This window comes from Coffea eugenioides, chromosome 3 (assembly GCF_003713205.1).
Source record: "Coffea eugenioides isolate CCC68of chromosome 3, Ceug_1.0, whole genome shotgun sequence".
Lineage (NCBI taxonomy): Eukaryota > Viridiplantae > Streptophyta > Magnoliopsida > Gentianales > Rubiaceae > Coffea > Coffea eugenioides.
Window position 1 is genome coordinate 17667532 of NC_040037.1, and position 15378 is coordinate 17682909.

General features: G+C 33.2%; 1 protein-coding gene across 1 annotated transcript; it reads right to left on the bottom strand.

Annotated features, from left to right (window-relative positions):
* Window positions 1-8565: 8565 nt before the first annotated feature.
* Window positions 8566-13288, bottom strand: LOC113764661 (disease resistance protein RGA2-like). The gene is made up of 3 exons (XM_027308631.1): window positions 9914-13288; window positions 9752-9811; window positions 8566-8898 (listed from the first exon to the last, which is right to left on the bottom strand). Exons 1-2 carry the CDS (start codon window positions 13276-13278, stop codon window positions 9799-9801), a joined length of 3378 nt encoding a protein of 1125 aa, XP_027164432.1. The 5' UTR covers window positions 13279-13288; the 3' UTR covers window positions 8566-8898; window positions 9752-9798.
* Window positions 13289-15378: the final 2090 nt, after the last annotated feature.

Genomic DNA, 15378 nt, shown 5'->3' on the forward strand with positions numbered 1-15378 from the left:
GGGAAGGGACTTGTATCTTATAACCATGAGATTTAGGGTTCGAAATCCATAAGAATGGAAAAGAAAATGTTGGGAGAGCTTCTCCCAACAAGAGGATCAATCCAATTCAAACAAAATTAGTCACAAATCATAAAGCAAAATGGATGCGAATACCTACCATATATACTTAAAAAAAGGTACCGTGAAGGCATCTAATAAGAGGCATCTAATATTAATTAGTTATCTGTAATTGTTTTTAATTAGTTTTGTGTATAATTTTATTATATTGATAGTGTATATAAGATGTTGGTTCTATCTTTTCATTTAGTCTTTTCCATGTCATGTCAGGCTAGACTTTTGTAGTCGTAGTAGGATTACCATTAATAGTATAGTAGTAATGATATTAGTAAATAGATGGACATTATTGGACTAGGAATTGTAATTGTAATAGTAGCATCAGCGGTAGTAATATAATTATAGTATCACTACTAGTGTCATTAGCAAGTGTAGTAGTAATGGCAGCTGGCAATAGCATCACTTAGTAATAGTAATAAATGAGGTTGCCCTGTGGGCGCCCATGGGATGGGTGACGGGGATAATGACTGCGAGGAATGGTATTTTTTTTTTTAATAATAACATTTGTATAAATTAATATATCCTATTTTACGGGGAAGGATGCTATTTTAAATTTTTAATCAATTATTTGAGGATAAATGAGTAAAAGGGCATATATTAACAACCCTATTACTTTTTTCTTTCCTTAAACTTGTTCTTTAAATTATTTCAACAGAGCCGTGATTTTAGAAGTGGGAGGAGATAAGAGATTAAAATCCAGGACCTCTAATTTTTCTCTAACTCAAGGTTTCTCTTCTTTTCATTCCTCTCTTAGATTGCCAAACTAGGATTAGGTAGGATTTTTGTTTTGAGAAATATTTAATTACACTTGCTTATTTGTTAATTGCACTCAAATTTTCTTCTTTAGCATGTAAATTAGATAACAATACACATATTCTTGTTGAATGTACGACATTTACTTTCATAAATTTTGTAATTCAAATGAAAAGTATGGGCATTTTCATCTTTTCTAATTAGTGTAAAACTCATAAAAAAAATAAATGAGGAGTATCATTAATTTTTCTTTTAATAGAAATTTTTTTTTTATTCAATAATGAAATTTATAAAGTAATGACTAGTTGTAGACTAGTGCCTTGCATGGAATAATGTAACTTTTTTCTAGAAAAAAAAAATGCGTTTTTACCTATGTTTTTATGATCAAGATTTTGAAGATTTTCATTTTATATACAATCAAGTAATAAACGATTTCCACAATGAAAGTTAGAGCTTTTAACTTTTTAAACCAAATCATTAAAGAAATAATCCAGGATCGGTCAGCAAAATATTCAATAACTAATGAAGATTTTGGTCCTTTTCATGCAAGGTCCATTGGTTATGGGACGAAAGTGCTGATCTTTTAACTAATTAATAATAATTTTGGAACTCTCCACTTAAGCCCAATTGGTTATACCAAAATGGAAATCCAAATTTTTTAGCATAAACAATTTCTTATATTATTATTCTATGAACAAAAAATCACATTTATCACGAAAAAAAAACCCAAATAAAATCCCAAGTGTAAACCAAAAGGGGAAAAAGCATTCCAAGAACTAATCATAGAGAATAATGTCAACTAATTAAAGTAAAATCTTATTTCTTTAATTCACAACATTATATATGCATTGTACTCGGGAAGTAAAATTTGGAATAACAATTAAAAAAAAAAACTTCAATTAGAAATTGTAGCTTGCTTCCATCATTATTCGTTAGATTGTAATTAAGAATAACCATCATAGTTTATAGTTAAACCCAATCCAAGTATACAGATATATTACTCACAAAAAGAGGAGAAAAAAAAGGTTAATCTTACTTGCATATCATGAAGAAAAGAGTTTGCATCTAAACCAATTTTGTCATTGAAAGATATTTTCATAATAATAAACTTTAAAATCACATTCTCTTTCTGACCTGTCAAAATTCCATGTAAGGGTTTAGGATTCACATTGTGTTATTTTTGTGAATATTTTTCGAGAACAAAGTTAAGTATTCTGGCAAAAAATTTTGAAGAAAATGGAAAAAGCAAAACCCTTTAAATCGTGTTAAATAGCCAAGATATGGTTTAAATGAAAGTGTTATTTCTATTGATTAAGATTAGGCAATTTAGTGATACAAATAATAACTTAACTTTTTTTTTTTCAATAGTATTTGTGAGAAGGATGAGCAAACAGCCTACAGTTGTTAAAGACTGATGAATAGGGTACAAATTTCTATCCATATTCTAAATGTTATATACATATATATATATATATATACACACACACATATTCAGATTCTATTTTCTACATGAAAAACTTCACAACTTGAATAATACATGTAGGTCACCATATCCAAATAAGGTCCATTTACAATAGAGAATATTGCTTTCAAGAAAAACAGTTAAACTCAAAGCATAAGTTTTCTTTCCAAAATATTTCGCCAAAAGACAGATGAACAACAAACAAAGCCAAGACAACATGAACAATTCACCTTAACCTTCAAACTTGACTTCTTGATTTGTGCTTCAGCCATCCTTGTCAAAATGCAAAAACAACGTACTTGCACTTTATAGATCTATTATTCTGCTCATACATTGCTTTTAAACTATCACTTGATCAAATTTGTTGCCTTTCAAACTAGGCTAAAGATTTGGAATACTAATGGTGGTTGTCCTTTCTTTTTTTTTCTTTTTTTTTTTTTGGGAACCAAATAATGTTACATGCAGGAACTAAAATCTCGAACAAACGATTCGAGACACAATGAGAAAAATGTTCCTTGTATTTATTTAGACAGCTTTGTTGACTTGGATTATTTGTTTTCAGGCTTGAATTACAATTAAAATATCCTAGCTGTATTTTTGTAGTTTTCTTTTCCATATTTTCTTTTTTCTTTTTGGTGGACAAATTTGTAAAATGTTAGTACTTATTTAGGTGATCAAGTGTAATTTTTTTTTTTGCAATTCATATTTCGATTAATGACAAGAGAGTATTAGCATTTGGGTCCATAATTAATTTAGACAAAGATGGCATTTCTAGGCAATGATTATTATTTCACCATAGATTTTTTTTTAAAGTGGATTGAAATTATTTTTTGTAGACATAATGTATTTGTTGACATTCAACAGATGAGGCAACTGGTGAAGGCTCCTCCTACATTTTGATTAATTAAAAAAACAATGAGTCTATCACAAACTTTTGATTTAATCCTCATTCCCGAAATCGTGCATACAATAAAATTTTGATCTTACCCCAAGTCCCTAAATTGTATTCAATATAACTAAGTAAAATAAAACTTTTTTATAATAAAAAAATGTGGGGCAAATATTTTATCCTATGTCCTCAAGCCACAGAATAGAAGAACTGATAACTTCTGCCCTTGGTTTTTTTTTTTTTTTTTTTTTTTTTTGAGATAACATCGAACGAAAATGTTAAGCAATGGCCGGACCCATTAAATAACTTTGTTGAGTTACATTAATAATTTTTCGGGTTTGGTTTACAAGAATCATTTAAATCATATTCTAGCTAAATGGCCGGACCCATTGATAGTCCTATCTGCACATGGGATCCGTGCCATTTTACGGTGGCAAATAGTAATTCAGTGTCACTTCCATATTTATGTCAAGTGTTTTACTTATTTAAATTGTCACGTACGTACTCTTTAATTTTTTTTAATAACTCAAATTGATTTGGTTTAATTCAAATTTTCTTTATGCTCACCTGATAAGTGGGACTAAAACTGAAATTGGTACAATCTCAATGATCATACACCATTCCTCGAGGTTAGTTAAATAAATTTGTTGACTTACATTATTATTTTTTGGGTTTCAATTACACGAATCATTTTAATCATTTTTTAACTAAATGGTGGGACCCATTGATAGTCCTATCTGTGTCCTGAAAACACATAATGAGCACACAAATTAAAAATAACAATGAGCCTATATTGACAAAATAATAATAATAATAATGAGCCAATCATAAAATTTTGGTTTTATCCTAACTCACGAATTTGCATCCAATACAAAATTTTGATTTTATCTCAAATTTTTATCTTTGTTTTTTAAAACAACTTTCTTGCACTTCAGATGTCTACTATTGGTCTAAGACTTTGCTTTTGCATTTATGAAATATGAATAAGTGATTTGCTTCTAACTAGGCTAAACGCCTGGCCAGTAATGGAGATTTTATTTAAAATCTCTAACGCAGCAGAGATGACTTCGACTTCACTTACAAGATGCAAAACATAATACGTGTGTTTTTTTTTTTTTTTGTCGACACAGGGGTGTCCGGGTCAATTCTTACGGGGCCCGACTAATCCCCTGCAACCCGGATCCGGCGCCCCAACCCGACCCTAGCACGTTAAGTGCGCGGAGGAATCCAGCAGAGCAGAGACTCGAACTCGGGACCTATTGGTCAGCATTGGGAGGTGCTACCGCTGGACCATTCACGCGGGGGCATATATAATACGTGTGTTTGGATGGGAGTGATTTGAGAAAAAATAATTTATTTGCATCATAGACACAAATTCTAATACACCATTTTACCTTCCCGTCAGATCACATACACTACATCTCTTATCAATCTGTTTGGCACCTGAGAACTAAAATAAAATGTTACATGATGAAATTGAAATATTAAACAAATGATTTGACGCGCGATGATCGGATACTGATCCTCGAGGTTGTTTAACTAACTTTGTTGACTTGCTTTATTATTTGTCAGGTCTGGATAACAAGAATCGTTTAAAAAACTACTTGAATAGCTGCGCTTTTTCACTTTGTTTTGTGATCGCACTTGTGAAATATTAGTACTTGTTAAGGTGATCAACTGTAATTTTCTTTCATTCATATCAGATTGAAGGAGAAGAGAGTGTAATGCATATGTGTCTGATTATAAGGAAGGACTAGAGTTCCATCTATTGGTTTTGATTAAACATGGAGGTCTACGCAATAATTCTATATTGTTTCACAATAGAGTCAGTCAGCTAGTTTTCGAGATTCACTAGATTGACATAAATCATTGGATGAGTTCACCTAAAAAAAGTGATAAAAAAACATGATATATACAAATGATAGATACAAACAAGAATCTCTTAAAATCAAGATGGCAGATCATGATTTAGTTTGTATCTGTTATACAAGTCGTCTATAGTTTAGTGTAGAGTTTTCTAACATTTTTTTTTTGTTCATATTATCCTTTTTTGAGATTCAACTGATCGAAAGAGAGTATTCTCATGCATGTGCAATCGAGTCAACTGGTGAAGCCTACTTGTACATGAATAATCTACCTATATATCAGACATGCATGCTTCTCCACCTCTTATCTCCTCCCCAGCCTAATCAATCACATCCTCATTTCAACTCCATCGATCGGCCCTTTTAGTTACTAATAGCAATGGCAAGTATCTGTATTTCTGCCACCAAATTCATGTGTGTGTCCCTCTTGATCTTGATTTTCTCCGTCCCGAATCCTGCAAAAGAATTCACAATCGACTGGAGATCATCTAAACTTGGCCAATGGAGACAAGTTCTTACTTGCAAGCTGCTGAAATGCCTTGAATCAGATCTTTGATTTCTGCTCGGCTGTTCGACCTAGATTGACATCCGTTTTAGTTTGGGCTTTGGTTTTTTGGACCTAATTTTTGGGTCTAATCTGTTTTAGTTATTTGATTGTATATATATACCTTATATCCATTTTGTACAAAATATCTGATACATTTCGAATCCTAATAAAAAAAAATCTGATTTCCCCCAAATTTGTTCTTGCTTATTCTTGTGTGTTCTTCCGTTCCGCTGCATCTGTTATAACACAAGCCTGATGATAAACTGCGTAAGATCCCAGACTACCCAGTCATCTAAATTTCTCAATCGATCATATACACTTAGCTGTAAATATAGATGTAAATGGAAACCCTTTGTTCTCTTTGTGCTTATTTTTACTTCAATTTTTTTTTTGGCAGATTTTAAATACAGTCGAATTTTTTATGGGGTGGTCCAAGCCAAGGTACCTTGTGGCCCGCCCATTGCTGGAACCCGAAAAGAAAACAAGACGGGAGATGTTTATTATACTCTTAGCAAGCCAGGTAGTTTCATTTTCCAGTCCGTGAGACCCGCAGCCTGTAAATACGGGATGTATGCCTCAGTGAAGGTTCGTCCTTGAGGACAAGAGAAACAAGAGCAGAAACATTACATATGATTGATGGAGTACAATGTTTTGGAAGTTGGAACTAGCTTCTCTGCTCGGCTCCCAATTTGTACTACTACAATTAGTCGGATCTGGGGCCTCACAAGCACCTGTTCAAACCAGTTGTGTAAATTTAATGGCATCTGATGTAAACTCGTATAATTTTAGGGTAATCACGATCTATTTACAAATATAATTATTTACTAAACGCAAGTTTTACAATAAAATTGTGCTAGTTTACACTAGGTGTTGTAAGAATTATACGGCTGATTTGAACTGGACAATAACTCAAACTTGTGAGGTTACGGATCCTGACTAATGCTTGTATTTAATTTGTGCCTTGCATGCTTAATTAGTCCTTTTTCTGGTATCTCAAGCTGTATGGTTATCTTGATTTTGCTTTGTTTTTCGTGTTCTCATGCTCGTGTTCAGTGTTGTTTTTTCTTGGCCTAAATATCCTAAAAGTGTTTGTGTTTTTTAAAGTTTGTTTAGCCTAATTGATGTAGACAAGTGATTTTCCGGCAACCATGTAGATTCATTGGTTTCTCTTGGCGTCTCCCAAGAGTTTAGTCTGCAATTAATCATGGACTGAGTAAATCCTATATGAGTAACTTCTCCAATAACATCATCAATGTGATACATAAAGAAACCTCAAATGTAATAGAATGCCAGCTGAAATGGACAATGTTTCAGAAACACTGGAACACTTTGTCATTTACTATATACCCTTGAGGACAAGGTAGCCACATATCTTGTTTTCTCTCCTATGGTATTTGGTTAGAAAAATCAAAGACCACAAGAAATTAAAAAGTGTATGTTTAGTCATGGTATTTTAATTAATTTTTATTTTTATTACCAACAAATTTTTATTAACAATTAATGCATACTAGTGCATCAACACCATTTTTATCAACATTTTTGCATTAGAAAACGAAAAAATTTTATCAACATTTATTGCATAATAAGAAACTATCGAAGGAAATAGGAATTATATATTAATTTATCTATACAAATTATGCACATTCTAATTGCTTATCATAATTTATGATAATTAAATATTTTATATTTCCTCTATCTCATAAAAAAATATTCCGACTACTTCTTTCATACAACTTCAGAAATGTGAGATATTAAAGTTAATATAATCATTATTGACTAGTACTTTGCCCATATAGCCCTCCATTAATATATACTAGTTTCAATGTTGTATTTATTAGTTACTATTAAAAGAACAATTGTTTAATGGAGTAGTATATTTTGTTGATAACGATATGCATTAATATTGACACAATAGTAAATTGATAATCTAACTACCTTTTTGAAAAGGAAAAAAGCATATAATTTAGAACAGATACAAAAAGAAAATGAGCCTATGGTATGGAGGGAATATATTTTAAGTACTACAAAAAGAAATTCTTTAGCACATTATTCTCAAAATTACATATCGTAGTAGAAAAGGAAAAGGAGGAAAAAGAAATCTAAATATAACACTCGAAAGATGAACAAGAAATAAAAATAAAAACGAAAAAGGATCATTTAACAATTTTCTAACAATGAGGGCCACATACATTTAATTAGTAGACATAAACAGCAATTAGTAGGTCAAGTGCAAGGGGATATTTGCTTCTTGACCCTAATTACGGTGGGACAATATGTAATTAAGCCTTAAGTGAACTCATTGCAAGGTAATGAACTTGAGGCATGTCATCCCAAGTTGTCTCCTCCCTTTTTCTTTTTCGGTTTCTGAACTTAAAACTAGACATAGAACTTTGCAACAGAAACAGAGTTCCCAACACCCAAGCAGACCCAATATTACATTAAAGAACTTTTCTCCAGGTTTGGTTCGAGCCACCTCTCTGCCTTCTGAAGCTGGAATAGTTGCTTTCTTTCAATTTCAGGGTCCATGGCAGAAATTGAACGATTGGACAAACATTTTCTTGGAGATGTTGACGTACGATATAGTTAATCAAATTACTTGGATCTAATAGCTTTGAGGTTATGTTCTCTTGCCAAACTCGCGTTTAGAGTAGGGCATGCGAAATCTTCGTGGATTAGAGTAGGGGGATCCGGATCATATCAATATGCTTACAGTTTCCTTGCTGTTCCTAAAAACTTTTGTGATCAATGTATATAGTGCCACAAATCATTTGCAAATGAAGAAGTGAATTCAACACTTTCTTCTAGAGTTCAACATATCTCAGCACTATCTTTCTTGCTTTACAGGTAATAACAGAAGTTAAACGAATTTTATGTTCTCTAGAAGTGGTTTATTGATATTTGAGTACAAAGTTCCTTGTTGCAATTCACACGGTAATTGTCTATGGAATAAGGACTTTATTGAATATTGCTAAGTAACTAAGTACATTCCAAATAAAGGGCACAACAACAAACAATTAAATCAAGATCCAAGGAAAAATTAAAAGCAGAATGGTGCATGGAGTACAAGCCCTCCAAATTTCCTTCAGATGCGATCATGTACATCTCTTTATTATCGCCTTAAAATTGCTTGATTGAAGCCAAAAAGAAACTGATAATCCAGTTGGTGAAATCACTGGGATTACACGTCCAACTGATCATCTCTACTTCTGAGCATAAGCAATAAAAAAACACACTATTTCTAGGTGCTTCAAATGCTTGTACAGATAACCTGAAAACATAAAAAAAAAAAAAAACAGATCAGTTCTCTTCTTACCCTTTTTTTGTGATACAAAAGAGTCAAGACGTGAGAGTATGTAGAACAGCATACTTGATAAGAAGAATATAACTATTGTAAAGAAAAATGGGGTGAACAAAGAACCAAGGGATTAGAAAAGTTGGAAAAGGAGTTAGGCATATATATTAGTTATGCCTCAAACAGAAAGAGTAGTATTCAAAACAAGGTTCTGGTTTGCTAGAACAGATGGAAAAACAATATATATACGGGTGTGCCACAAGCATCAATATCTTTCAACCTAGACCATTGGATATGCATAACTGGCTTTCTGCTAAATTTAGAACCTTCACCCATCAACAAACTGACTAAATTTAAGCATAATAGCAGTAAATTAAAAAAACCAACCATTCTGTTAAAGTTCAGTGAACTAGTGCTGACATCTTTAAGGAAGTACTGGAGTACAGTAATATAAGAGCTAATCCACTTTGCTCGCTAGACACAGCAGAAATCGATGCAAGTTTCAAAATGAATGAGAAATTGCGAAACTTGATCCATTTTCCAAAGGTGAAATAGTACGAGAACAACTAAAGTATTCAAGTTAGTGCTTAAACTGTACACAAGAAGCAAGTAAAATGTGAAATTTTAGTGAACTATGTGATCCTGTTTTGCTCATGCATAGGTCCACAACAACGTGATTCATTCATGCAGAACGGACTTTGGGAAAGAAGGCACTGAGAAAAGATAAAATGATAGAATTCTAGACGACATGAATTCAAACTTTTCATTTTTAAATTTCTGACAGGGAGCTGTTTCATTTTCTAGTGCAGAGTTAAGGAAGGGTTCTTACCAAACGCAAGGACAGACATAGTATTTATACAAGAATTATTCAGCCCTTCAGTGTTCTAGCCTGCATAATTATGAGAACAAAGTAAGAGATCAGTGTGCCAAAATAAGAATTACTTAGAGATACTTGTACACAAGTTAAGCTACAGAGGTAGGAATAGCTTACTTTTTTTGATTTATATAGATTCTCTCGATATTAGAGATCTTGTAGAACTCGGAATCTGTCGTGCTTCTTCTTGTACATCTTTCCCCCAACAGTGGGCAGTCATCAATTGTGAGATCAACCAAGTGCGTTAGGCACTGCATTACTTCCTTGGGGGGCAACTGTTGCAGTTTTTGGCAATTAAAGAACCCAATATACACAAGAGATCGAAAATATCTGAACCAATCGGGCAAAGCTTCTACCCCAAATCCAAGTATATAGAGTTCTTTCATAGCTGTAAGATGCTGAAGCTGGTAAGGTAAAGAGTTCCAGTGAAGCCATCCACACAACTCCACATAATAAAGGGACTGTAGTTGTTCTAGACCATGGAGACTAGCTTGAAATGCATCAAACTCTACTCCGTCTGAAAATGGGCCGTACCATAACTCCCTTAATTTAGTGAGACATCCAAGCCCCTTTGGCAAACTAGTTAGTCTAGGACACCTATAAATACCTAAGATCGTGAGGCATCCCAATTGCTGCAATTCTTCCACCGGGAAGGAGATGAGGTTGGCACATTGAGAGACTTCCAAGTATTCTAGATTCTTGCAGTGGCATAATATCTTACTTTGAACAACGGTCAATCCATCACAGTGTAAAATATTCAAGCTTCTCAGAGATGTGAAGGCTTCTACTTCTTCATGTATGCTAGGAAGTGATGTGAGATTAGGACACTGAGATATCATTAGATTCTCTAGAGACTGAAGAGAGTATAGGCTTTCTGGCAGCATGGTCAACTTCTCACAGTTGATGATCTCCAACTTTCTGAGACATGGGCTACAACAAGACAAGTTTTCAGCAATATGCTCTAAACTGTGACAAGAGCTGATAGTCAAAGATGTTAGACTTCGATTATTGTACAACATCTGGTGGGGAATAGAAGTGAGCTCATGCACAAGTCTGATCTCAACATCTTTTAGAGTTGTGAGCATATTTCTGCAAATCCGTCCCAATGGTAAGCCACTTTCAATGTTTGACATACTTAATTGCTTGAGACGTGGACAATGGCTTGGAGCAGAATTTAACTGGGGGCAACGGTTAATGGTCAGCTCCTTGAGATTTGGAAATACTGCAACTTGGAAATCTGCTGCGGTTACAGTTGACATGACTCTGGCTTCCATCCATTCCAGCAGGTTGGGCATGTCTTCTATGGTGAGACTTTTCAGTGCTGGATACAATGTTCTTCCATGATAATCATTGCCACTACTATTAGATTCACTGTGATTATTAGTAAAATAGAATGAAGGCCCAATGTGTGTTACACTATCAAATCCATTCAATTCAAGATATTGGAGATTTGGCAGTTGTCCCAGTGATGGAATTTCTCTGCATCTTTTGCAGCCTAAGAATTTTATTTGGACAACATTATCAAATCCTAGTGAAGCTATTCTCCTAACCCAACGTGGAAATTCATCCATGAAGTCCTTGACTGTAAGGATTTTCAAATTTGGGTGAGGCTGTAGGCCTTCCAAGACATCTCCCCCAATATTGTTGTCAAAATCCCAATCATAGTTCCACTTCCACAGAAATTCCAACTCACGTATATTTCTCTTTCCAGATAGGTCTGCCCTCTCAGCTTCCTCCTTGCTGTTAACATGTTCGAGATTACGTATCTCTAGCTTACCCCCAAGGTTCTTTAAACTTCCCAGCTCTTCAATTCCCCGACCCATCTCTGGACTCACATTAAAGAACTCTAATGTGCGAAGACTAGTTAGCTTTCCTATTTGAAGGGGCATCTTAACTTTTTCATCCTTGTAATAATGAAGATGCCTCAAGCTAATCAAATTCCTGATTTTGTTAGGAAGCCTCTTAAGAGAATCGCACCCAGTGGTCCTTAAGGTTTGCAAATTGTAGAGCTTGCAAACGGAATCTGGCAAAGTCTTTACTTTGGTATGTGATACATCAACTAACCTCAGATGTAACAGAACGCCAATTGAGATTGGCAGTGCTTCAATCACTGCGCCATCTAGATTTAGAACGTGCAGGCTTCTGAAAACCTGAAACGTTTTGTCATATGCCATATCTTTCAAGAACAAGGTACGCACATATTTTGCTTTCTCCTCAATGGTCTTTGATCTTTCTACCTTGCATGAATTTAGTGCAAGGTGATGAACTTGAGGTATATCATCCAAAGCCGTCTTGTCCATTCTTTTGGTTTCTGAACTCGAGGCCTTACATAGAACTTCATGTACCAGGTCATGCATCTTACAACATGTTACATTGTCGTAAACATCCTTCTTCACATCCTGAAATAAAGAACTCTTCAACAATAAGTTAAAGAACTTATTCCCCATCTCCTCCATGTCAGTTCCCTTGTTGGGTTCAAGATACCCTTCTGCCATCCATAGCTGCACTACTTGTTCTCTTTCAATTTCAGAGCCCTTGGCAAAAATTGAACAGTAGGCAAAACATTTTTTCAAAGACGTGGAGGGTAGTTGATTAAAACTCAAACCTAGTAGTTGCGAAGTCATGTTTTCTTCAAAAACTACATTAGAAAAGCTTTCTTGAATGGAATGCCATTCCTCTACTCCCTTACCACGCAAAATACCCCCAACTAAGCTTGCTGCAAATGGTAAACCTTGACATTTCTGTGCTACCTTCTTTCCTATAGTTTCCATTTCTTTTGAAGGCACAACTCCATTAGCACATGCTTTGTATCTCAAGATGGACCAGCAATCGTCATCTGACAATTTTTCCAAGGCAAGGCAAGGATGTGACGTTACAAGTGATGCTACTTGTTGGCTTCGCGTTGTCACGATGATCCAGTTTCCACTCATTGGGTTGATTCCTATCAAAGATGCTATGAAGTCGTCCCACAATGAAGGGGACTCATTCCATACATCATCAAGGACAAGCAAGTATCTTTTCACTTGCAATTCTCTTTTTACCATTTTTATCAAAGCATCTCTGCTTTGTACCTCATTTTTTTTTTCTGTTAATGACTCTAAAATCAGACACAAAATTCTTGAAACATCAAAATTTTCCCCCACAAATACCCATATTCTACTATCAAAATGACTTTCAATTATGCTATCATTGTAAATTAACCGAGCCAATGTTGTCTTTCCAATGCCGGCCATCCCCACGATGGCGTATGTGGAAGGTACTTCATTGGTTGGCCTGGTCACCACCCTCACCACTTCTAGTGCTTCATTTTGCCTTGCTCTAACGTTTGCATCACTTATGGAGTCAGTCTCTAATCTACTTGAAGGAACTCTAGATACTGAAGGAGAGGTGTGTGCACTACCTAGCCTGTTGAGGCCAAATTGATTTGCCTCATCATTTATCAGATTCAAGTTCAAGTTGATGTTTTTGACTTTTCGAGCCATTTTGAAACGAAATATGATGGGATTTGACAATGAGAAGAAGTAGCGTACCGTTCCCTTTAGTTGATTTCGTACCTCGATCCGACGTCGAAGATTCTCATAGTTGAGTTCATCCAACACAGTATCAGCATCATAAGCTATTTCTTCTAACTTCTTCAGCCAATGTTTTGTTGCTTCTTTTTCGGGTGGCTGTCTCTCAGAATCAAGTAAGAGAGATTGTATTATGGGGATTGATCTTCCCAACCTTTGCAGGTCGTCGTTGAAGCCTGACAATAAGCTGATGTTTTCATTAGCAACTGAAGCTAACTTGTGAATTATGAAATCCACAGATGCACTCAGCAAAACCTCCGCCATTGTTATCTTTGGCTGGCTTATCTAAGAGAGAAAGAGGGAGTGGATAATGGTTTTACAAGTTAAGTGGTGGCTGATGGAAAAGTCTGAAGTAACGAGCGTTATGATAACGAAACTGTTTTTACCTGATATAACAGGTAAAAACACTTTTAGCGACCATTTGATAACCTGTTATACTGGTCATCTAAATAAAATAGTACCTAAAAATATGGTTAGTAAGTTTTACATTAAAAATAGTAAGTTAACTCAAGAAATTAGTAACTTTTATGTCTCAAACAGTAAATTTGAAGAAATATGGAACTTACTTTTTTTTTGGAAGTAGATAACTACTCTATATCTAAAACTTACTTTTTGGAGAGTAAGTTTAGTTCAAATAATAGTAAGTTTTTATAGACTAATAGTAAATATTGTTGATAGAATAGTAAATTTGGGTTAATCATCAAAACTTACTAGTTTATGGCATAAATTTACTATTTTACTTAAAGAAACTTATATGGAACAAGTATTAGGAAGTTTATTTGAAATAATGCTAAGATTTTTTATTAATAATTGAAACTTAGTATTATAGTTAGTAATTACACGTAATGTAAATATATGATACACAATTGTACGTATCATTTATAAATGTTATATGTTTTAAGCATTTTAAATAAACTATGAAAACTTTTTTTTTGCATATGACCTTATAAAATATGTAAGAATAATTTGTCATATTATAAATTTTGAATTATTTTTGAATTTGTAAAAGGTTAAAAAGTTTGGATGACAGTAAAAAAAAATCTTTTGAGTTATATATAGAATTGCACTTATCTATACATCACAATTTCCATATATGGACACCGATGAATATAATAAAATGGTACGCAATTTTCATATATTAATGCCTATGAATTTAATAAAATGGTAAAATCTTAATAAATTTATTTTCTGGGTCACAAGTATAAAAATTAAAGTTGTATTAACATAGAATAATCTTTGAAAATTATAGTAAAATTACCCATATGTTAAGTTTTGTGACTTTCAAACATACTTTGTATCATTTACATTATGGATTTGTATCCATATGTTTTCTATCAAACTCTTTTTTTATTGGCAAATGGTAAGTAAATTATTATAAAAGGGCATTTTATAATAATCATAATTTTTAATAGATGAATTTTATGTAAACTGTTAAAATTATGAATTCACAAACGACTAAATCTGACTACTTTATGACACATATTAGTCTAAATGACTAAAAAATTACTGTAATCATGTACACGTTGATTGTTGAATTGAAATTTCTTTTATTACTAGTACAAGTTCTTCTAATCAAAGCAAAATAAAATCAAATATCTTTTCCTTTTGTATGCAATAGTTATGCTTAATAGAAAATTATTAAACCATTTTTACAGTACATAATTTCTCCTAAAATTTGTAACATTTACCATGACCTCTAACCTTGACATTGTTATTTAATTTACCTTCTAAATTTAATTTAATTTTCTTATATTAATTGTTATACTAAATTTATAATTTTTGTTATTATATTATTTCTCATTTTGTTTAGGCTTTTACTCTTATTATTTCTTGTGTCTCAGATGTAAATTTATTAAAACTTTATCATCTTATTATATTCATAGGTGTTAATTTATAAAAATTTTGATATATGAACAAGTAATATTCTATATATAACTAGGAAGATTTGTTGTTATTATTATCCAAACTTTCAAACTTTTCAAAAATTGAAAATAATTAAAAACTTATAATACG